The sequence below is a fragment of the Salmo salar genome, chromosome ssa13, assembly GCF_905237065.1.
Source record: "Salmo salar chromosome ssa13, Ssal_v3.1, whole genome shotgun sequence".
Classification (NCBI taxonomy): domain Eukaryota; kingdom Metazoa; phylum Chordata; class Actinopteri; order Salmoniformes; family Salmonidae; genus Salmo; species Salmo salar.
This window is the reverse complement of record NC_059454.1, coordinates 3165250-3191697: the sequence shown is the minus strand read 5'-3', so window position 1 is coordinate 3191697 and position 26448 is coordinate 3165250. Positions and strand designations below refer to the sequence as shown.

The following is a 26448-nucleotide window of genomic DNA, read 5'->3' as shown; positions in this document are numbered from 1 at the left end:
TGTGGATACATCAGTCCTCTGTGTTACCTTGGTCAGTATGTGGTATATCTCTGGATACATCAGTCCTCTGCGGTGTCTGTGTTCTGCTACTCTCAACACCTCATCGCTGACTTGAGGCAGAGGGGGCGTGGTTATGTCCATGTGACTCCTCGTCGCCATTGACAACAGCGATGGAATGTTGGACCCGCTCCCGTTACCGTGGGACCCGCTCCCGTTACCGTGGGACCCGCTCCCGTTACCGTGGGAACCATCCCCTCCACCCCCCCGACCGGACGGAGTGTCCCACCCGGAGGACTTGTCTGTCAGATGGCTGAAAGAGTGAAAAGAGGGAGAAAGGGTTAGTGAGGGGGGAGAAGAGAGGGAGAGAGGAGAGAAAGGGTTAGTGAGTGGGGAGAAGAGAGGGAGAGAGGAGAGAGGGTTAATGAGTGGGGAGAAGAGAGGGAGAGAGGAGAGAAAGGGTTAGTGAGGGGGAGAAGAGAGGGAGAGAGGAGAGAGGGTTAGTGAGAGGGGAGAAGAGAGGGAGAGAGGAGGAGAGACGGTTAGTGAGGGGGAGAAGAGAGGGAGAGAGGAGGAGAGACGGTTAGTGAGGGGGAGAAGAGAGGGAGCGAGGAGGAGAGACGGTTAGTGAGGGGGAGAAGAGAGGGAGCGAGGAGGAGAGAGGGTTAGTGAGGGGGGGAGAAGAGAGGGAGAGAGGAGGAGAGAGGGTTAGTGAGGGGGGAGGAGAGAGGGAGAGAGGAGAGAAAGGGTTAGTGAGGGGGGAGAACAGAGGGAGAGAGGAGGAGAGAGGGTTAGTGAGGGGGGAGAAGAGAGGGAGAGAGGAGGAGAGAGGGTTAGTGAGTGGGGAGAAGAGAGGGAGAGAGGAGGAGAGGGTTAGTGAGGGGGAGAAGAGAGGGAGAGAGGGTTAGTGAGGGGGGGAGAAGAGAGGGAGAGAGGAGGAGAGAGGGTTAGTGAGGGGGGAGAAGAGAGGGAGAAAGGAGGAGAGAGGGTTAGTGAGGGGGGAGAAGAGAGGGAGAGAGGAGGAGAGAGGGTTAGTGAGGGGGAGAAGAGAGGGAGACAGTAGGAGAGAGGGTTAGTGAGGGGGAGAAGAGAGGGAGAGGAGAGATTGTTAGTGAGGGGGGAGAAGAGAGGAGAGAGAGGGTTTGTGAGGGGGGAGAAGAGAGGGAGAGAGGAGGAGACAGGGTTAGTGAGGGGGGAGAAGAGAGGGAGAAAGGAGGAGAGAGGGTTAGTGAGGGGGGAGAAGAGAGGGAGACAGTAGGAGAGAGGGTTAGTGAGTGGGGAGGAGAGAGGGAGATGAGGAGAGAGGGTTAGTGAGGGGGGAGAACAGAGGGAGAGAGGAGGAGAGAGGGTTAGTGAGGGGAGAAGAGAGGGAGAGAGGAGAGAGGGTTAGTGAGGGGGGAGAAGAGAGAGGGTTAGTGAGGGGGGAGAAGAGAGGGAGAGAGGGTTAGTGAGGGGGAGAAGAGAGGGAGAGGAGAGAGGGTTAGTGAGTGGGGAGAAGAGAGGGAGAGAGGAGGAGAGAGGGTTAGTGAGTGGGGAGGAGAGAGGGAGAGAGGAGGAGAGAGGGTTAGTGAGTGGGGAGGAGAGAGGGAGATGAGGAGAGAGGGTTAGTGAGGGGGAGAAGAGAGAGTTGGAGCTAACTAAGACTAAAACAATGTTATAGTAACAGTGGTAACGTCACAGCACACAGACCTTCATGAATAACCTGTAAGTGTGTGTGAGTGTGAATGTGTGTGTGTGTGTGTGTGTGTGTGTGTGTGTGTGTGTGTGTGTGTGTGTGTGTGTGTGTGTGTGTGTGTGTGTTGGGGGGGGGGGCAGCGTTACTATCTGAAAATGAGGCCAAGGACTGATCTACCAGTCACTAGATGAGGCCCTTCACCACATCCCCAGGAATGGCTGGGTGACTACAACGCTAGGGTGGGAAAGAACAACAGGATGTGGAGTGGAGTGCTGGGAAGGCATGGTGTTGGCCAGGTCAATGAGAACGGCATGAACATGATCGGCATGAACATGTGCTGAACATGATCTCATTGTCACTAACACGAACTCTGACACCATCACAGCCTAACTGGACAATATGCACAAAGGGCACAGGGCTACTCTTAACAGACCCACATCTGCTACCCTCCGCAAGCAATGGCGTACATCAATTTCTACAACTCAGCTAAAGCTATCTATGGCAAAGCAAGGAAGTGGTTTTGGTGGTGAGCCCACCTCATCAGGAAGTCACTCCATCACCCCCATGAAAACAGCTGATGGTCTGACTCTCTTGACCCACCAAAACCAGATCCTGATGAGGGGGGCTGACCACCAAAACCAGATCCTGATGAGGTGGGCTGGAGCACCAAAACCAGATCCTGATGAGGTGGGCTGACCACCAAAACCAGATCCTAATGAGGTGGGCTGACCACCAAAACCAGATCCTAATGAGGTGGGCTGGAGCACCAAAACCAGATCCTGATGAAGGGGGCTAAACCACCAAAACCAGACCCTGATGAGGTGGGCTGGAGCACCAAAACCAGATCCTGATGAGGGGGGCTGACCCACCAAAACCAGATCCTGATGAGGGGGGCTGAGCACCAAAACCAAATCCTGATGAGGTGGGCTGACCCACCAAAACCAGATCCTGATGAGGTGAGCTGAGCACCAAAACCAAATCCTGATGAGGTGGGCTGACCCACCAAAACCAGATCCTGATGAGGTGAGCTGAGCACCAAAACCAGATCCTAATGAGGTGGGCTGAGCACCAAAACCAAATCCTGATGAGGTGGGCTGACCCACCAAAACCACTTCCTGGCACCGGTACTCTTTAACATCTTCCTTCTATGTGTCACCCAGCTTCTCCACAAGGAGCTTGAGGACAGCACGGAGCGGGTTGTTGTGCTGCAGTATGCTGAGGACTGTGCTCTCATGGCCCACACTCCGGAAGACCTTCAGTCTGTCCTTGTAGCGGCTGTGAGGGTCTATAGCAGGATGGGATTGTCTATCAACACCACCAAGACAGAGGGTCTGCCAATGGCGATCCAGCCCTCCACCCACCATGCCGGTCTTCACCAATGAACACATCACTGGCAATAGTTCCGTCCATCAAAAACATGGGCAGCATCCTCTCATAGGACTGCAGCATCGACCTCGAAATTCAAAATAAGATCAAGCATCAGTTGCCTTCGGGAAACTCAGACACAGGGTCTTCCAAAACAGGGATCTCCCCCTCCACACCAACGTCTCCGTCTATCAAGCCGTCTGCATCCCCACACTTCTTTACAGCTGGGAAGCCTGGGTCACTTACAGCTGGGAAGCCTGTCTCACTTACAGCTGGGAAGCCTGGGTTACTTACAGCTGGGAAGACTGGGTCCCTTACAGCTGGGAAGCCTGGGTCCCTTACAGCTGGGAAGCCTGGGTCCCTTACAGCTGGGAAGCCTGGGTCCCTTACAGCTGGGAAGACTGGGTCCCTTACAGCTGGGAAGCCTGGGTCCCTTACAGCTGGGAAGACTGGGTCCCTTACAGCTGGGAAGACTGGGTCCCTTACAGCTGGGAAGACTGTCTCACTTACAGCTGGGAAGACTGGGTCCCTTACAGCTGGGAAGCCTGGGTCCCTTACAGCTGGGAAGCCTGGGTCCCTTACAGCTGGGAAGCATGGGTCCCTTACAGCTGGGAAGCCTGGGTCCCTTACAGCTGGGAAGCCTGGGTCCCTTACAGCTGGGAAGCCTGGGTCCCTTGGGAATCACCTGGTGCAACCGTGTGCCCCACACAGAAATACTAAGACCAACTGTTAGAGTATGGAGGCCATGGTCACCCAGCACCAACTGATAGAGTATGGAGGCCATGGTCACCCAGCACCAACTGATAGAGTATGGAGGCCGTGGTCACCCAGCACCAACTGTTAGAGTATGGAGGCCATGGTCACCCAGCACCAACTGTTAGAGTATGGAGGCCATGGTCACCCAACATGTCATTAGAATGTCTCAGGAGCGCTTGCCGTGGAAGATCCTGTTTGGCCAGCTACATCTTGGCCGACGGTCTGCAGGGGGGGCCAGCTAAAAACGTTGCTGAAGAAGTGCAACATCAAACCCACAGACCTAGAGGATGCTGCTGCCGATCGTTCCACCTGGCAGCAGCTCTGTCAGAGCGGTGTACAGAGGTGGGAGGAGGAGAGGAGCACAGAGACAGCAGAAACAGCTCAGGAGACATACGACCATGCCTGGCCCCACCAACACAGACTGCACATACCCCACCTGAAATAAAGTTTGTGGATCTTGGATTGGACTCTACAGTTACCAAAGAATTCCCCGTTAACTCAGAAGTAGAAGTCATCATCGGATACGATGAACTACCTACCATAAGCAACAGGTGTGTGTGTGTAAGTGTAACAGGTGTGTGTGTGTCTTACTGGCTGCTGTCGTTTGGTTCGTCTCCATCGGAGGAAGATGATGGCGAGTGGGAGGGGCCAGAGGGAGCGGACGTGTGGTGATTCGTTAATCTACTTCCTCCCTGGTCATATGGAGCCGACCAATCCGTGTAGCCCATTGTCCCAGACAGCGAATCGTTGCAGTCCGGCAGGGGGGGCAGGTTCTGGAACAGAGAGGCGTGGCCTGGTCCACACAGAGCATTCCGATAGGGTGGTTTTACCCCCTGGGGAGAAAACACACAGGGTGTTTGTCAATATGCATACAATTGTGCTCCAAGTGCATTCTCCCACCACGTTCTCTTCAGTACGTTCTTGTGAGGACGAGAGTGTGGAGAACACATAAAACATGACAGAGCAGTACTCCCCCTACTGTATTACCTCACGCTGAGCAGCACTCCCTCTACTGTATTACCTCATGCTGTGCAGCACTCCCCCTTACTGTATTACCTCACGCTGAGCAGCACTCCCCCTACTGTATTACCTCACGCTGAGCAGCACTCCCTCTACTGTATTACCTCACGCTGAGCAGCACTCCCTCTACTGTATTACCTCACGCTGAGCAGCACCCCCCCTACTGTATTACCTCACGCCGAGCAGCACTCCCCCTACTGTATTACCTCACGCTGAGCAGCACTCCCCCTACTGTATTACCTCACGCTAAGCAGCACTCCCTCTACTGTATTACCTCACGCTGAACCGGCACTCTCTCTACTGTATTACCTCACGCTGAGCAGCACTCCCTCTACTGTATTACCTCACGCTGAGCAGCACTCCCTCTACTGTATTACCTCACGCTGAGCAGCACTCTCTACTGTATTTCCTCACGCTGAGCAGCACTCCCACTACGGTCTTACCTCACGCTACACCTCCCCCTACTGGATTACCTAACGCTGAGCAGCACTCCCCCTACTGTATTACCTCACGCTGAGCAGCACTCCCCCTACTGTATTACCTCACGCCGAGCAGCACTCCCCATACTGTATTACCTCACGCCGAGCAGCACTCCCCCTACTGTATTACCTCACGCCGAGCAGCACTCCCCCTACTGTATTACCTCACGCCGAGCAGCACTCCCCCTACTGTATTACCTCACGCCGAGAAGCACGCCCCCTACTGTATTACCTCACGCCGAGCAGCACTCCCCCTACTGTATTACCTCACGCTGAGCAGCACTCCCCCTACTGTATTACCTCACGCTGAGCAGCACTCCCTCTACTGTATTACCTCACGCTGAGCAGCACACCCCCCTACTGTATTACCTCACGCTGAGCAGCACTCCCCCTACTGTATTACCTCACGCTGAGCAGCACTCCCCCTACTGTATTACCTCACGCTGAGCAGCACTCCCCCTACTGTATTACCTCACGCTACACCTCCCCCTACTGTATTACCTCACGCTGAGCAGCACTCCCCCCTACTGTATTACCTCACGCCGACCAGCACTCCCCCTGCTGTATTACCTCACTCCCCCTACTGTATTACCTCACGCTGAGCAGCACTCCCCCTACTGTATTACCTCACGCTGAGCAGCACTCCGCCCTACTGTATTACATCACGCTGAGCAGCACTCCCCCAACTGTATTACCTCACGCTAAGCAGAACTCCCCCTACTGTATTACCTCACGCTGAGCAGCACTCCCCCTACTGTATTACCTCTCGCTACACCTCCCCCTACTGGATTACCTCACGCTGAGCAGCACTCCCCCTACTGGATTACCTCACGCTGAGCAGAACTCCCCCCTACTGTATCACCTCACGCTGAGCAGCACTCCATCTACTGTATTACCTCACGCTAAGCACCACTCCCACTACTGTATTACCTCACGCTGAGCAGCACTCCCCATACTGTATCACCTCACGCTGAGCAGCACTCCGTCTACTGTATTACCTCACGCTAAGCACCACTCCCACTACTGTATTACCTCACGCTGGGCAGCACTCCCCCTACTGTATTACCTCGCGCTGGGCAGCACACCCCCTACTGTATTACCTCACGCTGAGCAGCACTCCCCCTACTGTGTTACCTCACGCTGAGCAGCACTCCCCCTACTGTATTACCTCAAGCTACACCTCCCCCTACTGTATTACCTCACGCTGAGCAGCACTCCCCCTACTGTATTACCTCACGCTACACCTCCCCCTACTGTATTACCTCACGCTGAGCAGCACTCTCTCTACTGTATTACCTCACGCTGAGCAGCACTCCCCCTACTGTATTACCTCACGCTACACCTCCCCTACTGTATTACCTCACGCTGAGCAGCACTCCCCCTACTGTATTACCTCACGCTGAGAAGCACTCCCCCCTACTGTATTACCTCACGCCGACCAGCACTCCCCCTCCTGTATTACCTCACTCCCCCTACTGTATTACCTCACGCTGGGCATTACTCCCCCTACTGTATTACCTCACGCTGAGCAGCACTCCCCCTACTGTATTAACTCACGCCGAGCAGCACTCCCCCTACTGTATTACCTCACGCCGAGCAGCACTCCCCCTACTGTATTACCTCAAGCTGAGCAGCACACTCTCTACTGTATTACCTCACGCTGAGCAGCACTCCCCCTACTGTATTACCTCACGCTGAGCAGCACTCCCTCTACTGTATTACCTCATGCTGTGCAGCACTCCCCCTTACTGTATTACCTCACGCTGAGCAGCACTCCCCCTACTGTATTACCTCACGCTGAGCAGCACTCCCTCTACTGTATTACCTCACGCTGAGCAGCACTCCCTCTACTGTATTACCTCACGCTGAGCAGCACCCCCCCTACTGTATTACCTCACGCCGAGCAGCACTCCCCCTACTGTATTACCTCACGCTGAGCAGCACTCCCCCTACTGTATTACCTCACGCTAAGCAGCACTCCCTCTACTGTATTACCTCACGCTGAACCGGCACTCTCTCTACTGTATTACCTCACGCTGAGCAGCACTCCCTCTACTGTATTACCTCACGCTGAGCAGCACTCCCTCTACTGTATTACCTCACGCTGAGCAGCACTCTCTACTGTATTTCCTCACGCTGAGCAGCACTCCCACTACGGTCTTACCTCACGCTACACCTCCCCCTACTGTATTACCTCACGCTGAGCAGCACTCCCCCCTACTGTATTACCTCACGCCGAGCAGCACTCCCCATACTGTATTACCTCACGCCCGAGCAGCACTCCCCCTACTGTATTACCTCACGCCGAGCAGCACTCCCCTACTGTGTTACCTCACGCCGAGCAGCACTCCCCCTACTGTATTACCTCACGCCGAGAAGCACGCCCCCTACTGTATTACCTCACGCCGAGCAGCACTCCCCCTACTGTATTACCTCACGCCGAGCAGCACTCCCCCTACTGTATTACCTCACGCCGAGCAGCACTCCCCCTACTGTATTACCTCACGCTGAGCAGCACTCCCTCTACTGTATTACCTCACGCTGAGCAGCACACCCCCTACTGTATTACCTCACGCTGAGCAGCACTCCCCCTACTGTATTACCTCACGCTGAGCAGCACTCCCCCTACTGTATTACCTCACGCTGAGCAGCACTCCCCCTACTGTATTACCTCACGCTACACCTCCCCCGACTGTATTACCTCACGCTGAGCAGCACTCCCCCCTACTGTATTACCTCACGCCGACCAGCACTCCCCCTGCTGTATTACCTCACTCCCCCTACTGTATTACCTCACGCTGAGCAGCACTCCCCCTACTGTATTACCTCACGCTGAGCAGCACTCCGCCCCTACTGTATTACATCACGCTGAGCAGCACTCCCCCAACTGTATTACCTCACGCTAAGCAGAACTCCCCCTACTGTATTACCTCACGCTGAGCAGCACTCCCCCCTACTGTATTACCTCACGCTACACCTCCCCCTACTGGATTACCTCACGCTGAGCAGCACTCCCCCTACTGGATTACCTCACGCTGAGCAGAACTCCCCCCTACTGTATCACCTCACGCTGAGCAGCACTCCATCTACTGTATTACCTCACGCTAAGCACCACTCCCACTACTGTATTACCTCACGCTGAGCAGCACTCCCCATACTGTATCACCTCACGCTGAGCAGCACTCCGTCTACTGTATTACCTCACGCTAAGCAGCACTCCCTCTACTGTATTACCTCACGCTGAGCAGCACTCTCTACTGTATTTCCTCACGCTGAGCAGCACTCCCACTGCGGTCTTACCTCACGCTAGCACCTCCCCTACTGTGTTACCTCACGCTGAGCAGCACTCCCCCTACTGTATTACCTCACGCGAAGCAGCACTCCCCATACTGTATTACCTCACGCTGAGCAGCACTCCCCCTACTGTATTACCTCACGCTAGCAGCACTTCCCCCTACTGTATTACCTCACGCTGAGCAGCACTCCCCCTACTGTATTACCTCACGCTGAGCAGCACTCCCCCAACTGTATTACCTCACGCTAAGCAGACTCCCCTACTGTATTACCTCACGCTGAGCAGCACTCCCCCCTACTGTATTACCTCACGCTACACCTCCCCCTACTGGATTACCTCACGCTGAGCAGCACTCCCCCTACTGGATTACCTCACGCTGAGCAGCACTCCCCCTACTGTATTACCTCACGCTGAGCAGCACTCCACCTACTGTATTACCTCACGCTAAGCACCACTCCCCCTACTGTATTACCTCACGCTGAGCAGCACTCCCCCTACTGTATTACCTCACGCTGAGCAGCACTCCGCTCTACTGTATTACCTCACGCTAAGCACCACTCCCCCTACTGTATTACCTCACGCTGAGCACCACTCCCCCTACTGTATTACCTCACGCTGGGCAGCACTCCCCCTACTGTATTACCTCACGCTGAGCAGCACTCCCCCTACTGTGTTACCTCACGCTGAGCAGCACTCCCCTACTGTATTACCTCACGCTGACACACTCCCCTACTGTATTACCTCACGCTGAGCAGCACTCCCCCTACTGTATTACCTCACGCTGAGCACCTCCCCTACTGTATTACCTCACGCCGAGCAGCACTCCCCCCTACTGTATTACCTCACGCTGAGCAGCACTCCTCCCCTACTGTATTACCTCACGCTGAGCAGCACTCCCCCTACTGTATTACCTCACGCTGAGCAGCACTCCCCCTACTGTATTACCTCACGCCGAGCAGCACTCCCCCCTACTGTATTACCTCACGCTGAGCAGCACTCCCCTACTGTATTACCTCACGCTGAGCAGCACTCCCCCTACTGTATTACCTCACGCTGAGCAGCACTCCCCCTACTGTATTACCTCACGCTGAGCAGCACTCCCCTACTGTATTACCTCACGCTGAGCAGCACTCCCCCTACTGTATTACCTCACGCTGAGCAGCACTCCCCCTACTGTATTACCTCACGCTGAGCAGCACTCCCCCTACTGTATTACCTCACGCTGAGCAGCACTCCCCCTACTGTATTACCTCACGCCGAGCAGCACTCCCCCTACTGTATTACCTCACGCCGAGCAGCACTCCCCCTACTGTATTACCTCACGCTGAGCAGCACTCCCCCTACTGTATTACCTCACGCTGAGCAGCACTCCCCTACTGTATTACCTCACGCTGAGCAGCACTCCCCCTACTGTATTACCTCACGCTGAGCAGCACTCCCCCTACTGTATTACCTCACGCTGAGCAGCACTCCCCCTACTGTATTACCTCACGCTGAGCAGCACTCCCTCTACTGTATTACCTCACGCTGAGCAGCACTCCCCCCTACTGTATTACCTCACGCTGAGCAGCACTCCCTACTGTATTACCTCACGCTGAGCAGCACTCTCCCCTACTGTATTACCTCACGCTGAGCAGCACTCCCCCTACTGTATTACCTCACGCTGAGCAGCACTCCCCCCTACTGTATTACCTCACGCTGAGCAGCACTCCCCCTACTGTATTACCTCACGCTGAGCAGCACTCCCCCTACTGTATTACCTCACGCCGAGCAGCACTCCCCCTACTGTATTACCTCACGCCAGCACCTCCCCCTACTGTATTACCTCACGCCACACCTCCCCTACTGTATTACCTCACGCCAGCAACTCCCCCCTACTGTATTACCTCACGCCGAGCAGCACTCCCCCTACTGTATTACCTCACGCTGACACACTCCCCCTACTGTATTACCTCACGCTGAGCAGCACTCCCTCTACTGTATTACCTCACGCTGAGCAGCACTCCCCTACTGTATTTCCTCACGCTGAGCAGCACTCCCCTACGGTCTTACCTCACGCTACACCTCCCCCTACTGGATTACCTAACGCTGAGCAGCACTCCCCCTACTGTATTACCTCACGCTGAGCAGCACTCCCCCCTACTGTATTACCTCACGCCCGAGCAGCACTCCCCCTACTGTATTACCTCACGCTGAGCAGCACTCCCCTACTGTATTACCTCACGCTGAGCAGCACTCCCCCTACTGTATTACCTCACGCTGAGCAGCACTCCGCCCTACTGTGTTACATCACGCTGAGCAGCACTCCCCCAACTGTGTTACCTCACGCTAAGCAGAACTCCCCCTACTGTATTACCTCACGCTGAGCAGCACTCCCCCTACTGTATTACCTCACGCTACACCTCCCCTACTGGATTACCTCACGCTGAGCAGCACTCCCCCTACTGGATTACCTCACGCTGAGCAGAACTCCCCCCTACTGTATCACCTCACGCTGAGCAGCACTCCATCTACTGTATTACCTCACGCTAAGCACCACTCCCACTACTGTATTACCTCACGCTGAGCAGCACTCCCCATACTGTATCACCTCACGCTGAGCAGCACTCCGTCTACTGTATTACCTCACGCTAAGCACCACTCCCACTACTGTATTACCTCACGCTGGGCACCACTCCCCCTACTGTATTACCTCACGCTGGGCAGCACACCCCCTACTGTATTACCTCACGCTGAGCAGCACTCCCCCTACTGTGTTACCTCACGCTGAGCAGCACTCCCCCTACTGTATTACCTCAAGCTACACCTCCCCCTACTGTATTACCTCACGCTGAGCAGCACTCCCCCTACTGTATTACCTCACGCTACACCTCCCCCTACTGTATTACCTCACGCTGAGCAGCACTCTCTCTACTGTATTACCTCACGCTGAGCAGCACTCCCCCTACTGTATTACCTCACGCTACACCTCCCCCTACTGTATTACCTCACGCTGAGCAGCACTCCCCCTACTGCATTACCTCACGCTGAGAAGCACTCCCCCTACTGTATTACCTCACGCCGACCAGCACTCCCCCTCCTGTATTACCTCACTCCCCTACTGTATTACCTCACGCTGGGCATTACTCCCCTACTGTATTACCTCACGCTGAGCAGCACTCCCCCTACTGTATTAACTCACGCCGAGCAGCACTCCCCCTACTGTATTACCTCACGCCGAGCAGCACTCCCCCTACTGTATTACCTCAAGCTGAGCAGCACACTCTCTACTGTATTACCTCACGCTGAGCAGCACTCCCCCTACTGTATTACCTCACGCTGAGCAGCACTCCCCCTACTGTATTACCTCACGCTGAGCAGCACTCCCCTACTGTATTACCTCACACTGAGCAGCACTCCCCCTACTGTATTACCTCACGCTGAGCAGCACTCCCCCTACTGTATTACCTCACGCTGAGAAGCACTCTCCCCTACTGTATTACCTCACGCCGAGCAGCACTCCCCCTACTGTATTACCTCACGCCGAGCAGCAATCCCCTACTGTATTACCTCACGCCGAGCAGCACTCCCCCTACTGTATTACCTCAAGCTGAGCAGCACTCTCTCTACTGTATTACCTCACGCTGAGCAGCACTCCCCCTACTGTATTACCTCACGCTGAGCAGCACTCCCCCTACTGTATTACCTCACGCTGAGCAGCACTCCCCCTACTGTATTACCTCACGCTGAGCAGCACTCCCCCTACTGTATTACCTCACGCTGAGCAGCACTCCCTCTACTGTATTACCTCACGCTGAGCAGCACTCCCCCTACTGTATTACCTCACGCTGAGCAGCACTCTCTACTTTATTACCTCACGCTGAGCAGCACTCTCTACTGTATTACCTCACGCTGAGCAGCACTCCCCCCTACTGTATTACCTCACGCTGAGCAGCACTCCCCCCTACTGTATTACCTCACGCTGAGCAGCACTCCCCCTACTGTGTTACCTCACGCTGAGCAGCACTCCACCTACTGTATTACCTCATGCCGAGCAGCACTCCCCTACTGTGTTACCTCACGCTACACCTCCCCCTACTGTATTACCTCACGCTACACCTCCCCCTACTGTATTACCTCACGCTACAACTCCCCCTACTGTATTACCTCACGCTGAGCAGCACTCCCCCTACTGTATTAACTCACGCTACACCTCCCCCTACTGTATTACCTCACGCTGAGCAGCACTCCCTCTACTGTATTACCTCACGCTGAGCAGCACTCTCTACTGTATTTCCTCACGCTGAGCAGCACTCCCACTACGGTCTTACCTCACGCTACACCTCCCCCTACTGGATTACCTAACGCTGAGCAGCACTCCCCCTACTGTATTACCTCACGCTGAGCAGCACTCCCCCCTACTGTATTACCTCACGCCGAGCAGCACTCCCCATACTGTATTACCTCACGCCGAGCAGCACTCCCCCTACTGTATTACCTCACGCCGAGCAGCACTCCCCCTACTGTATTACCTCACGCCGAGCAGCACTCCCCCTACTGTATTACCTCACGCCGAGAAGCACGCCCCCTACTGTATTACCTCACGCCGAGCAGCACTCCCCCTACTGTGTTACCTCACGCCGAGCAGCACTCCCCCTACTGTGTTACCTCACGCTGAGCAGCACTCCCTCTACTGTATTACCTCACGCTGAGCAGCACACCCCCCTACTGTATTACCTCACGCTGAGCAGCACTCCCCCTACTGTATTACCTCACGCTGAGCAGCACTCCCCCTACTGTGTTACCTCACGCTGAGCAGCACTCCCCCTACTGTATTACCTCACGCTACACCTCCCCCTACTGTATTACCTCACGCTGAGCAGCACTCCCCCTACTGTATTACCTCACGCCGACCAGCACTCCCCCTGCTGTATTACCTCACTCCCCCTACTGTATTACCTCACGCTGAGCAGCACTCCCCCTACTGTATTACCTCACGCTGAGCAGCACTCCGCCCTACTGTATTACATCACGCTGAGCAGCACTCCCCCAACTGTATTACCTCACGCTAAGCAGAACTCCCCCTACTGTATTACCTCACGCTGAGCAGCACTCCCCCTACTGTATTACCTCACGCTACACCTCCCCCTACTGGATTACCTCACGCTGAGCAGCACTCCCCCTACTGGATTACCTCACGCTGAGCAGAACTCCCCCCTACTGTATCACCTCACGCTGAGCAGCACTCCATCTACTGTATTACCTCACGCTAAGCACCACTCCCACTACTGTATTAGCTCACGCTGAGCAGCACTCCCCATACTGTATCACCTCACGCTGAGCAGCACTCCGTCTACTGTATTACCTCACGCTAAGCACCACTCCCACTACTGTATTACCTCACGCTGGGCACCACTCCCCTACTGTATTACCTCACGCTGGGCAGCACACCCCCCTACTGTGTTACCTCACGCTGAGCAGCACTCCCCCTACTGTGTTACCTCACGCTGAGCAGCACTCCCCCTACTGTATTACCTCAAGCTACACCTCCCCCTACTGTATTACCTCACGCTGAGCAGCACTCCCCCTACTGTATTACCTCACGCTACACCTCCCCTACTGTGTTACCTCACGCTGAGCAGCACTCTCTTACTGTATTACCTCACGCTGAGCAGCACTCCCCCTACTGTGTTACCTCACGCTACACCTCCCCCTACTGTATTACCTCACGCTGAGCAGCACTCCCCCTACTGCATTACCTCACGCTGAGAAGCACTCCCCCTACTGTGTTACCTCACGCCGACCAGCACTCCCCTCCTGTGTTACCTCACTCCCCCTACTGTATTACCTCACGCTGGGCATTACTCCCCCTACTGTATTACCTCACGCTGAGCAGCACTCCCCCTACTGTGTTAACTCACGCCGAGCAGCACTCCCCCTACTGTATTACCTCACGCCGAGCAGCACTCCCCCCTACTGTATTACCTCACGCTGAGCAGCACACTCTCTACTGTGTTACCTCACGCTGAGCAGCACTCCCCCTACTGTATTACCTCACGCTGAGCAGCACTCCCCCTACTGTATTACCTCACGCTGAGCAGCACTCCCCTACTGTATTACCTCACACTGAGCAGCACTCCCCCTACTGTATTACCTCACGCTGAGCAGCACTCCCCTACTGTATTACCTCACGCTGAGAAGCACTCTCCCCTACTGTGTTACCTCACGCCGAGCAGCACTCCCCCTACTGTATTACCTCACGCTGAGCAGCAATCCCCTACTGTGTTACCTCACGCCGAGCAGCACTCCCCCTACTGTATTACCTCAAGCTGAGCAGCACTCTCTCTACTGTATTACCTCACGCTGAGCAGCACTCCCCCTACTGTATTACCTCACGCTGAGCAGCACTCCCCCTACTGTGTTACCTCACGCTGAGCAGCACTCCCCTACTGTATTACCTCACGCTGAGCAGAACTCCCCTACTGTATTACCTCACGCTGAGCAGCACTCCCTCTACTGTATTACCTCACGCTGAGCAGCACTCCCCCTACTGTATTACCTCACGCTGAGCAGCACTCTCTACTTTATTACCTCACGCTGAGCAGCACTCTCTACTGTATTACCTCACGCTGAGCAGCACTCCCCCCCTACTGTATTACCTCACGCTGAGCAGCACTCCCCTACTGTATTACCTCACGCTGAGCAGCACTCCCCTACTGTATTACCTCACGCTGAGCAGCACTCCCCCTACTGTATTACCTCATGCCGAGCAGCACTCCCCCTACTGTATTACCTCACGCTACACCTCCCCTACTGTGTTACCTCACGCTACACCTCCCCCCTACTGTATTACCTCACGCTACAACTCCCCCTACTGTATTACCTCACGCTGAGCAGCACTCCCCCTACTGTATTAACTCACGCTACACCTCCCCCTACTGTATTACCTCACGCTGAGCAGCACTCCCGCTACTGTATTACCTCACGCTGAGAAGCACTCCCCCCTACTGTATTACCTCACGCTGAGCAGCACTCCCCCTACTGTATTAACTGACGCTGAGCAGCACTCCCTCTACTGTATTACCTCACGCTGAGCAGCACTCCCCTACTGTATTACCTCACGCTGGGCAGCACTCCCCTACTGTATTACCTCACGCCGAGCTGCACTCCCCTACTGTATTAACTCACGCCGAGCAGCACTCCCCCTACTGTATTACCTCACGCCGAGCAGCACTCCCCCTACTGTATTACCTCAAGCTGAGCAGCACACTCTCTACTGTATTACCTCACGCTGAGCAGCACTCCCCTACTGTGGTACCTCACGCTGAGCAGCACTCCCCTACTGTATTACCTCACGCTGAGCAGCACTCCCCTACTGTATTACCTCACACTGAGCAGCACTCCCCCTACTGTATTACCTCACGCTGAGCAGCACTCCCCCTACTGTATTACCTCACGCTGAGAAGCACTCTCCCCTACTGTATTACCTCACGCCGAGCAGCACTCCCCCTACTGTATTACCTCACGCCGAGCAGCAATCCCCTACTGTATTACCTCACGCCGAGCAGCACTCCCCTACTGTATTACCTCAAGCTGAGCAGCACTCTCTCACTGTATTACCTCACGCTGAGCAGCACTCCCCCTACTGTATTACCTCACGCTGAGCAGCACTCCCCTACTGTATTACCTCACGCTGAGCAGCACTCCCCTACTGTATTACCTCACGCTGAGCAGCACTCCCCTACTGTGTTACCTCACGCTGAGCAGCACTCCCTCACTGTGTTACCTCACGCTGAGCAGCACTCCCCCCTACTGTATTACCTCACGCTGAGCAGCACTCTCTACTTTATTACCTCACGCTGAGCAGCACTCTCTACTGTATTACCTCACGCTGAGCAGCACTCCCCCTACTGTATTACCTCACGCTGAGCAGCACTCCCCCTACTGTATTACCTCACGCTGAGCAGCACTCCCCTACTGTATTACCTCACGCTGAGCAGCACTCCCCCTACTGTATTACCTCATGCCGAGCAGCACTCCCCCTACTGTATTAGCTCACGCTACACCTCCCCTACTGTATTACCTCACGCTACACCTCCCCCTACTGTATTACCTCACGCTACAACTCCCCCTACTGTATTACCTCACGCTGAGCAGCACTCCCCTACTGTATTAACTCACGCTACACCTCCCCTACTGTATTACCTCACGCTGAGCAGCACTCCCGCTACTGTATTACCTCACGCTGAGAAGCACTCCCCCTACTGTGTTACCTCACGCTGAGCAGCACTCCCCCTACTGTATTAACTGACGCTGAGCAGCACTCCCTCTACTGTATTACCTCACGCTGAGCAGCACTCCCCCTACTGTATTACCTCACGCTGGGCAGCACTCCCCTACTGTATTACCTCACGCCGAGCTGCACTCCCCTACTGTATTACCTCACGCCGACCAGCACTCCCCTAATGTATTACCTCACTCCCCTACTGTATTACCTCACGCTGAGCAGCACTCCCCTAATGTATTACCTCACTCCCCCTACTGTATTACCTCACGCTGAGCAGCACTCCCCCCTACTGTGTTACCTCACGCTGAGCAGCACTCCCCCCTACTGTATTACCTCACGTTGAGCAGCACTCCCCTTACTGTATTACCTCACGCTGAACAGCACTCCCCTATTGTATTACCTCACGCTGAGCAGCACTCCCCCCTACTGTATTACCTCACGCCGAGCAGCACTCCCCCTACTGTATTACCTCACGCCGAGCAGCACTCCCCCTACTGTATTACCTCAAGCTGAGCAGCACTCTCTCTACTGTATTACCTCACGCTGAGCAGCACTCCCCTACTGTATTACCTCACGCTGAGCAGCACTCCCCCTACTGTATTACCTCACGCTGAGCAGCACTCCCCCTACTGTATTACCTCACGCTGAGCAGCACTCCCCTACTGTATTACCTCACGCTGAGCAGCACTCCCCCTACTGTATTACCTCACGCTACACCTCCCCCTACTGTATTACCTCAAGCTGAGCAGCACTCTCTCTACTGTATTACCTCACGCTGAGCAGCACTCCCCCTACTGTATTAACCTGTTAGGGCTAGGGGGCAGCATTTGCACGTCTGGATAAAAAAAATGTACCCGATTTAATCTGGTTACTAATCCTACCCAGTAACTAGAATATGCATATACTTATTATATATGGATAGAAAACACTCTAAAGTTTCTAAAACTGTTTGAATGGTGTCTGTGAGTATAACAGAACTCATTTGGCAGGCAAAACCCTGAGACATTTTCTGACAGGAAGTGGATACCTGATGTGTTGTATTACCTTTAAACCTATCCCATTGAAAAACACAGGGGCTGAGGAATATTTTGGCACTTCCTATTGCTTCCACTAGATGTCACCAGCCTTTACAAAGTGTTTTGAGTCTTCTGGAGGGAGATCTGACCGAACAAGAGCCATGGAACGATGATGTCCCATTAGACACCTGGCGCGCGAGTTCATGTTGGGTACCCTCGTTCCAATACGTTATAAAAGAGTATGCATTCGTCCACCTTGAATATTATTCATGTTCTGGTTAAAAAAGGCCCTAATGATTTATGCTATACAACGTTTGACATGTTTGAACGAACGTAAATATATTTTTTCCCCTCGTTCATGACGAGAAGTCCGGCTGGCTTAGATCATGTGCTAACAAGACGGAGATTTTTGGACATAAATGATGAGCTTTTTTGAACAAAACTACATTCGTTATGGACCTGTGATACCTGGAAGTGACATCTGATGAAGAGAATCAAAGGTAATGGATTATTTACATAGTATTTTCGATTTTAGATCTTCCCAACATGACGTCTAGTCTGTATCGCAACGCGTATTTTTCTGGGCGCAGTGCTCAGATTATTGCAAAGTGTGATTTCCCAGTAAGGTTATTTTTAAATCTGGCAAGTTGATTGCGTTCAAGAGATGTAAATCTATAATTCTTTAAATGACAATATAATATTTTACCAATGTTTTCTAATTTTAATTATTTAATTTGTGACGCTGACTTGACTGCCGGTTATTGGAGGGAAACGATTTCCTCAACATCAATGCCATAGTAAAACGCTGTTTTTGGATATAAATATGAACTTGATAGAACTAAAAATGCATGCATTGTCTAACATAATGTCCTAGGAGTGTCATCTGATGGAGATTGTAAAAGGTTAGTGCATCATTTTAGCTGGTTTTATGGTTTTGGTTACCCTGTCTTCGAATTGACAAAACATTACACACAACTCTTGTAAATGTACTGTCCTAACATACTCTAAATTTATGCTTTCGCCGTAAAACCTTTTTGAAATCGTAAAACGTGGTTAGATTAAGGAGATGTTTATCTTTCAAAGGGTGTAAAATAGTTGTATGTTTGAAAAATTTGAATTTTGACATTTATTTGGATTCAAATTTGCCGCTCTTGAAATGCACCTGCTGTTGATGGAGTGCACCACGGGTGGCACGCTAGCATCCCACCTAGCCCACAGAGGTTAACTCACGCTGAGCAGCACTCCCTCTACTGTATTACCTCACGCTGAGCAGCACTCCCCCTACTGTATTACCTCACGCTGAGCAGCACTCCCCTACTGTATTACCTCACGCTGAGAAGCACTCTCCCTACTGTATTACCTCACGCCGAGCAGCACTCCCCCTACTGTATTACCTCACGCCGAGCAGCAATCCCCTACTGTATTACCTCACGCCGAGCAGCACTCCCCTACTGTATTACCTCAAGCTGAGCAGCACTCTCTACTGTATTACCTCACGCTGAGCAGCACTCCCCACTGTATTACCTCACGCTGAGCAGCACTCCCCCTACTGTATTACCTCACGCTGAGCAGCACTCCCCCTACTGTATTACCTCACGCTGAGCAGCACTCCCCTACTGTATTACCTCACGCTGAGCAGCACTCCTCTACTGTGTTACCTCACGCTGAGCAGCACTCCCCCTACTGTATTACCTCACGCTGAGCAGCACTCTCTACTTTATTACCTCACGCTGAGCAGCACTCTCTACTGTATTACCTCACGCTGAGCAGCACTCCCCCTACTGTATTACCTCACGCTGAGCAGCACTCCCCTACTGTATTACCTCACGCTGAGCAGCACTCCCCTACTGTATTACCTCACGCTGAGCAGCACTCCACCTACTGTATTACCTCATGCCGAGCAGCACTCCCCTACTGTATTACCTCACGCCACACCCCCCTACTGTGTTACCTCACGCTACACCTCCCCTACTGTATTACCTCACGCCAGAACTCCCCTACTGTGTTACCTCACGCTGAGCAGCACTCCCCCTACTGTATTAACTCACGCTACACCTCCCCTACTGTATTACCTCACGCTGAGCAGCACTCCTCTACTGTATTACCTCACGCTGAGCAGCACTCTCTACTGTATTTCCTCACGCTGAGCAGCACTCCCACTACGGTCTTACCTCACGCTACACCTCCCCTACTGGATTACCTAACGCTGAGCAGCACTCCCCCTACTGTATTACCTCACGCTGAGCAGCACTCCCCCACTGTATTACCTCACGCCGAGCAGCACTCCCCATACTGTATTACCTCACGCCGAGCAGCACTCCCACTACTGTATTACCTCACGCCGAGCAGCACTCCCCCTACTGTATTACCTCACGCCGAGCAGCACTCCCCTACTGTATTACCTCACGCCGAAGCACGCCCCTACTGTATTACCTCACGCCGAGCAGCACTCCCCTACTGTATTACCTCACGCCGAGCAGCACTCCCCCTACTGTATTACCTCACGCTGAGCAGCACTCCCTCTACTGTATTACCTCACGCTGAGCAGCACACCCCCTACTGTGTTACCTCACGCTGAGCAGCACTCCCCTACTGTATTACCTCACGCTGAGCAGCACTCCCCTACTGTATTACCTCACGCTGAGCAGCACTCCCCTCACTGTATTACCTCACGCTACACCTCCCCCTACTGTATTACCTCACGCTGAGCAGCACTCCCCCTACTGTATTACCTCACGCCGACCAGCACTCCCCCTGCTGTATTACCTCACTCCCCTACTGTATTACCTCACGCTGAGCAGCACTCCCCCTACTGTATTACCTCACGCTGAGCAGCACTCCGCCCTACTGTATTACATCACGCTGAGCAGCACTCCCCCAACTGTATTACCTCACGCTAAGCAGAACTCCCCCTACTGTATTACCTCACGCTGAGCAGCACTCCCCCTACTGTATTACCTCACGCTACACCTCCCCTACTGGATTACCTCACGCTGAGCAGCACTCCCCCTACTGGATTACCTCACGCTGAGCAGAACTCCCCCCTACTGTATCACCTCACGCTGAGCAGCACTCCATCTACTGTATTACCTCACGCTAAGCACCACTCCCACTACTGTATTAGCTCACGCTGAGCAGCACTCCCCATACTGTATCACCTCACGCTGAGCAGCACTCCGTCTACTGTATTAACTCACGCTAAGCACCACTCCCACTACTGTATTACCTCACGCTGGGCACCACTCCCCTACTGTATTACCTCACGCTGGGCAGCACACCCCTACTGTATTACCTCACGCTGAGCAGCACTCCCCTACTGTGTTACCTCACGCTGAGCAGCACTCCCCTACTGTATTACCTCAAGCTACACCTCCCCTACTGTATTACCTCACGCTGAGCAGCACTCCCCCTACTGTATTACCTCACGCTACACCTCCCCTACTGTATTACCTCACGCTGAGCAGCACTCTCTACTGTATTACCTCACGCTGAGCAGCACTCCCCCTACTGTATTACCTCACGCTACACCTCCCCTACTGTATTACCTCACGCTGAGCAGCACTCCCCTACTGCATTACCTCACGCTGAGAAGCACTCCCCCTACTGTATTACCTCACGCCGACCAGCACTCCCCTCCTGTATTACCTCACTCCCCTACTGTATTACCTCACGCTGGGCATTACTCCCCCTACTGTATTACCTCACGCTGAGCAGCACTCCCCTACTGTATTAACTCACGCCGAGCAGCACTCCCCCTACTGTATTACCTCACGCCGAGCAGCACTCCCCCTACTGTATTACCTCAAGCTGAGCAGCACACTCTCTACTGTATTACCTCACGCTGAGCAGCACTCCCCCTACTGTATTACCTCACGCTGAGCAGCACTCCCCCTACTGTATTACCTCACGCTGAGCAGCACTCCCTACTGTATTACCTCACACTGAGCAGCACTCCCCTACTGTGTTACCTCACGCTGAGCAGCACTCCCCCTACTGTATTACCTCACGCTGAGAAGCACTCTCCCCTACTGTATTACCTCACGCCGAGCAGCACTCCCCCTACTGTATTACCTCACGCCCGAGCAGCAATCCCCTACTGTATTACCTCACGCCGAGCAGCACTCCCCTACTGTATTACCTCAAGCTGAGCAGCACTCTCTCTACTGTATTACCTCACGCTGAGCAGCACTCCCCTACTGTATTACCTCACGCTGAGCAGCACTCCCCCCTACTGTATTACCTCACGCTGAGCAGCACTCCCCCTACTGTATTACCTCACGCTGAGCAGCACTCCCCTACTGTATTACCTCACGCTGAGCAGCACTCCCTCTACTGTATTACCTCACGCTGAGCAGCACTCCCCCACTGTATTACCTCACGCTGAGCAGCACTCTCTACTTTATTACCTCACGCTGAGCAGCACTCTCTACTGTATTACCTCACGCTGAGCAGCACTCCCCTACTGTATTACCTCACGCTGAGCAGCACTCCCCCCTACTGTATTACCTCACGCTGAGCAGCACTCCCCCTACTGTATTACCTCACGCTGAGCAGCACTCCACCTACTGTATTACCTCATGCCGAGCAGCACTCCCCCTACTGTATTACCTCACGCTACACCTCCCCTACTGTATTACCTCACGCTACACCTCCCCTACTGTATTACCTCACGCTACAACTCCCCCTACTGTATTACCTCACGCTGAGCAGCACTCCCCCCTACTGTATTAACTCACGCTACACCTCCCCCTACTGTATTACCTCACGCTGAGCAGCACTCCCGCTACTGTATTACCTCACGCTGAGAAGCACTCCCCCTACTGTATTACCTCACGCTGAGCAGCACTCCCCTACTGTATTAACTGACGCTGAGCAGCACTCCTCTACTGTATTACCTCACGCTGAGCAGCACTCCCCCTACTGTATTACCTCACGCTGGGCAGCACTCCCCTACTGTATTACCTCACGCCCGAGCTGCACTCCCCCTACTGTATTAACTCACGCCGAGCAGCACTCCCCCTACTGTATTACCTCACGCCGAGCAGCACTCCCCCTACTGTATTACCTCAAGCTGAGCAGCACACTCTCTACTGTATTACCTCACGCTGAGCAGCACTCCCCCTACTGTATTACCTCACGCTGAGCAGCACTCCCCTACTGTATTACCTCACGCTGAGCAGCACTCCCCTACTGTATTACCTCACACTGAGCAGCACTCCCCCTACTGTATTACCTCACGCTGAGCAGCACTCCCCTACTGTATTACCTCACGCTGAGAAGCACTCTCCCCTACTGTATTACCTCACGCCGAGCAGCACTCCCCCTACTGTATTACCTCACGCCGAGCAGCAATCCCCTACTGTATTACCTCACGCCGAGCAGCACTCCCCCTACTGTATTACCTCAAGCTGAGCAGCACTCTCTCTACTGTATTACCTCACGCTGAGCAGCACTCCCCCTACTGTATTACCTCACGCTGAGCAGCACTCCCCTACTGTATTACCTCACGCTGAGCAGCACTCACCCTACTGTATTACCTCACGCTGAGCAGCACTCCCCTACTGTATTACCTCACGCTGAGCAGCACTCCCTCTACTGTATTACCTCACGCTGAGCAGCACTCCCCCTACTGTATTACCTCACGCTGAGCAGCACTCTCTACTTTATTACCTCACGCTGAGCAGCACTCTCTACTGTATTACCTCACGCTGAGCAGCACTCCCCCTACTGTATTACCTCACGCTGAGCAGCACTCCCCCTACTGTATTACCTCACGCTGAGCAGCACTCCCCCTACTGTATTACCTCACGCTGAGCAGCACTCCCCCTACTGTATTACCTCATGCCGAGCAGCACTCCCCCTACTGTATTACCTCACGCTACACCTCCCCCTACTGTATTACCTCACGCTACACCTCCCCCTACTGTATTACCTCACGCTACAACTCCCCCTACTGTATTACCTCACGCTGAGCAGCACTCCCCCTACTGTATTAACTCACGCTACACCTCCCCCTACTGTATTACCTCACGCTGAGCAGCACTCCCGCTACTGTATTACCTCACGCTGAGAAGCACTCCCCCCTGCTGTATTACCTCACGCTGAGCAGCACTCCCCTACTGTATTAACTGACGCTGAGCAGCACTCCCTCTACTGTATTACCTCACGCTGAGCAGCACTCCCCCTACTGTATTACCTCACGCTGGGCAGCACTCCCCCTACTGTATTACCTCACGCCGAGCTGCACTCCCCCTACTGTATTACCTCACGCCGACCAGCACTCCCCTAATGTGTTACCTCACTCCCCCCTACTGTATTACCTCACGCTGAGCAGCACTCCCCTAATGTATTACCTCACTCCCCTACTGTATTACCTCACGCTGAGCAGCACTCCCCCTACTGTATTACCTCACGCTGAGCAGCACTCCCCCCTACTGTATTACCTCACGTTGAGCAGCACTCCCCTTACTGTATTACCTCACGCTGAACAGCACTCCCCCCTATTGTATTACCTCACGCTGAGCAGCACTCCCCCTACTGTATTACCTCACGCCGAGCAGCACTCCCCTACTGTATTACCTCACGCCGAGCAGCACTCCCCCCTACTGTATTACCTCAAGCTGAGCAGCACTCTCTCTACTGTGTTACCTCACGCTGAGCAGCACTCCCCTACTGTATTACCTCACGCTGAGCAGCACTCCCCTACTGTATTACCTCACGCTGAGCAGCACTCCCCTACTGTATTACCTCACGCTGAGCAGCACTCCCCTACTGTATTACCTCACGCTGAGCAGCACTCCCCCTACTGTATTACCTCACGCTACACCTCCCCCTACTGTATTACCTCAAGCTGAGCAGCACTCTCTCTACTGTATTACCTCACGCTGAGCAGCACTCCCCTACTGTATTAACCTGTTAGGGCTAGGGGGCAGCATTTGCACGTCTGGATAAAAAAATGTACCCGATTTAATCTGGTTACTAATCCTACCCAGTAACTAGAATATGCATATACTTATTATATATGGATAGAAAACACTCTAAAGTTTCTAAAACTGTTTGAATGGTGTCTGTGAGTATAACAGAACTCATTTGGCAGGCAAAACCCTGAGACATTTTCTGACAGGAAGTGGATACCTGATGTGTTGTATTACCTTTAAACCTATCCCATTGAAAAACACAGGGGCTGAGGAATATTTTGGCACTTCCTATTGCTTCCACTAGATGTCACCAGCCTTTACAAAGTGTTTTGAGTCTTCTGGAGGGAGATCTGACCGAACAAGAGCCATGGAACGATGATGTCCCATTAGACACCTGGCGCGCGAGTTCATGTTGGGTACCCTCGTTCCAATACGTTATAAAAGAGTATGCATTCGTCCACCTTGAATATTATTCATGTTCTGGTTAAAAAAGGCCCTAATGATTTATGCTATACAACGTTTGACATGTTTGAACGAACGTAAATATATTTTTTCCCCTCGTTCATGACGAGAAGTCCGGCTGGCTTAGATCATGTGCTAACAAGACGGAGATTTTTGGACATAAATGATGAGCTTTTTTGAACAAAACTACATTCGTTATGGACCTGTGATACCTGGAAGTGACATCTGATGAAGAGAATCAAAGGTAATGGATTATTTACATAGTATTTTCGATTTTAGATCTTCCCAACATGACGTCTAGTCTGTATCGCAACGCGTATTTTTCTGGGCGCAGTGCTCAGATTATTGCAAAGTGTGATTTCCCAGTAAGGTTATTTTTAAATCTGGCAAGTTGATTGCGCTTCAAGAGATGTAAATCTATAATTCTTTAAATGACAATATAATATTTTACCAATGTTTTCTAATTTTAATTATTTAATTTGTGACGCTGACTTGACTGCCGGTTATTGGAGGGAAACGATTTCCTCAACATCAATGCCATAGTAAAACGCTGTTTTTGGATATAAATATGAACTTGATAGAACTAAAAATGCATGCATTGTCTAACATAATGTCCTAGGAGTGTCATCTGATGGAGATTGTAAAAGGTTAGTGCATCATTTTAGCTGGTTTTATGGTTTTGGTTACCCTGTCTTCGAATTGACAAAACATTACACACAACTCTTGTAAATGTACTGTCCTAACATACTCTAAATTTATGCTTTCGCCGTAAAACCTTTTTGAAATCGTAAAACGTGGTTAGATTAAGGAGATGTTTATCTTTCAAAGGGTGTAAAATAGTTGTATGTTTGAAAAATTTGAATTTTGACATTTATTTGGATTCAAATTTGCCGCTCTTGAAATGCACCTGCTGTTGATGGAGTGCACCACGGGTGGCACGCTAGCATCCCACCTAGCCCACAGAGGTTAACTCACGCTGAGCAGCACTCCCTCTACTGTATTACCTCACGCTGAGCAGCACTCCCCTACTGTATTACCTCACGCTGAGCAGCACTCCCCTACTGTATTACCTCACGCTGAGCAGCACTCCCTCTACTGTATTACCTCACTCCCCTACTGTACCTCACGCCGAGCAGCACTCCCCCTACTGTATTACCTCACGCCGAGCAGCACACCCCCCTACATTATTACCTCACGCCG

General features: G+C 53.0%; 1 protein-coding gene across 2 annotated transcripts in view; it reads right to left on the bottom strand.

Moving 5' to 3' along the window:
• The window catches only part of LOC106566332 (constitutive coactivator of PPAR-gamma-like protein 2), a 276908-nt gene that overhangs the window by 147694 nt on the left and 102766 nt on the right, over nucleotides 1–26448 (bottom strand). For both annotated transcript variants that reach the window (XM_045692805.1, XM_045692806.1), the window contains exons 7-8: nucleotides 4385–4626; nucleotides 28–310 (exon numbers count right to left, since the gene is read on the bottom strand). In XM_045692805.1, the coding sequence (XP_045548761.1) occupies nucleotides 28–310; nucleotides 4385–4626 (525 nt within the window). The remainder of the gene's footprint in view (nucleotides 1–27; nucleotides 311–4384; nucleotides 4627–26448) is intronic.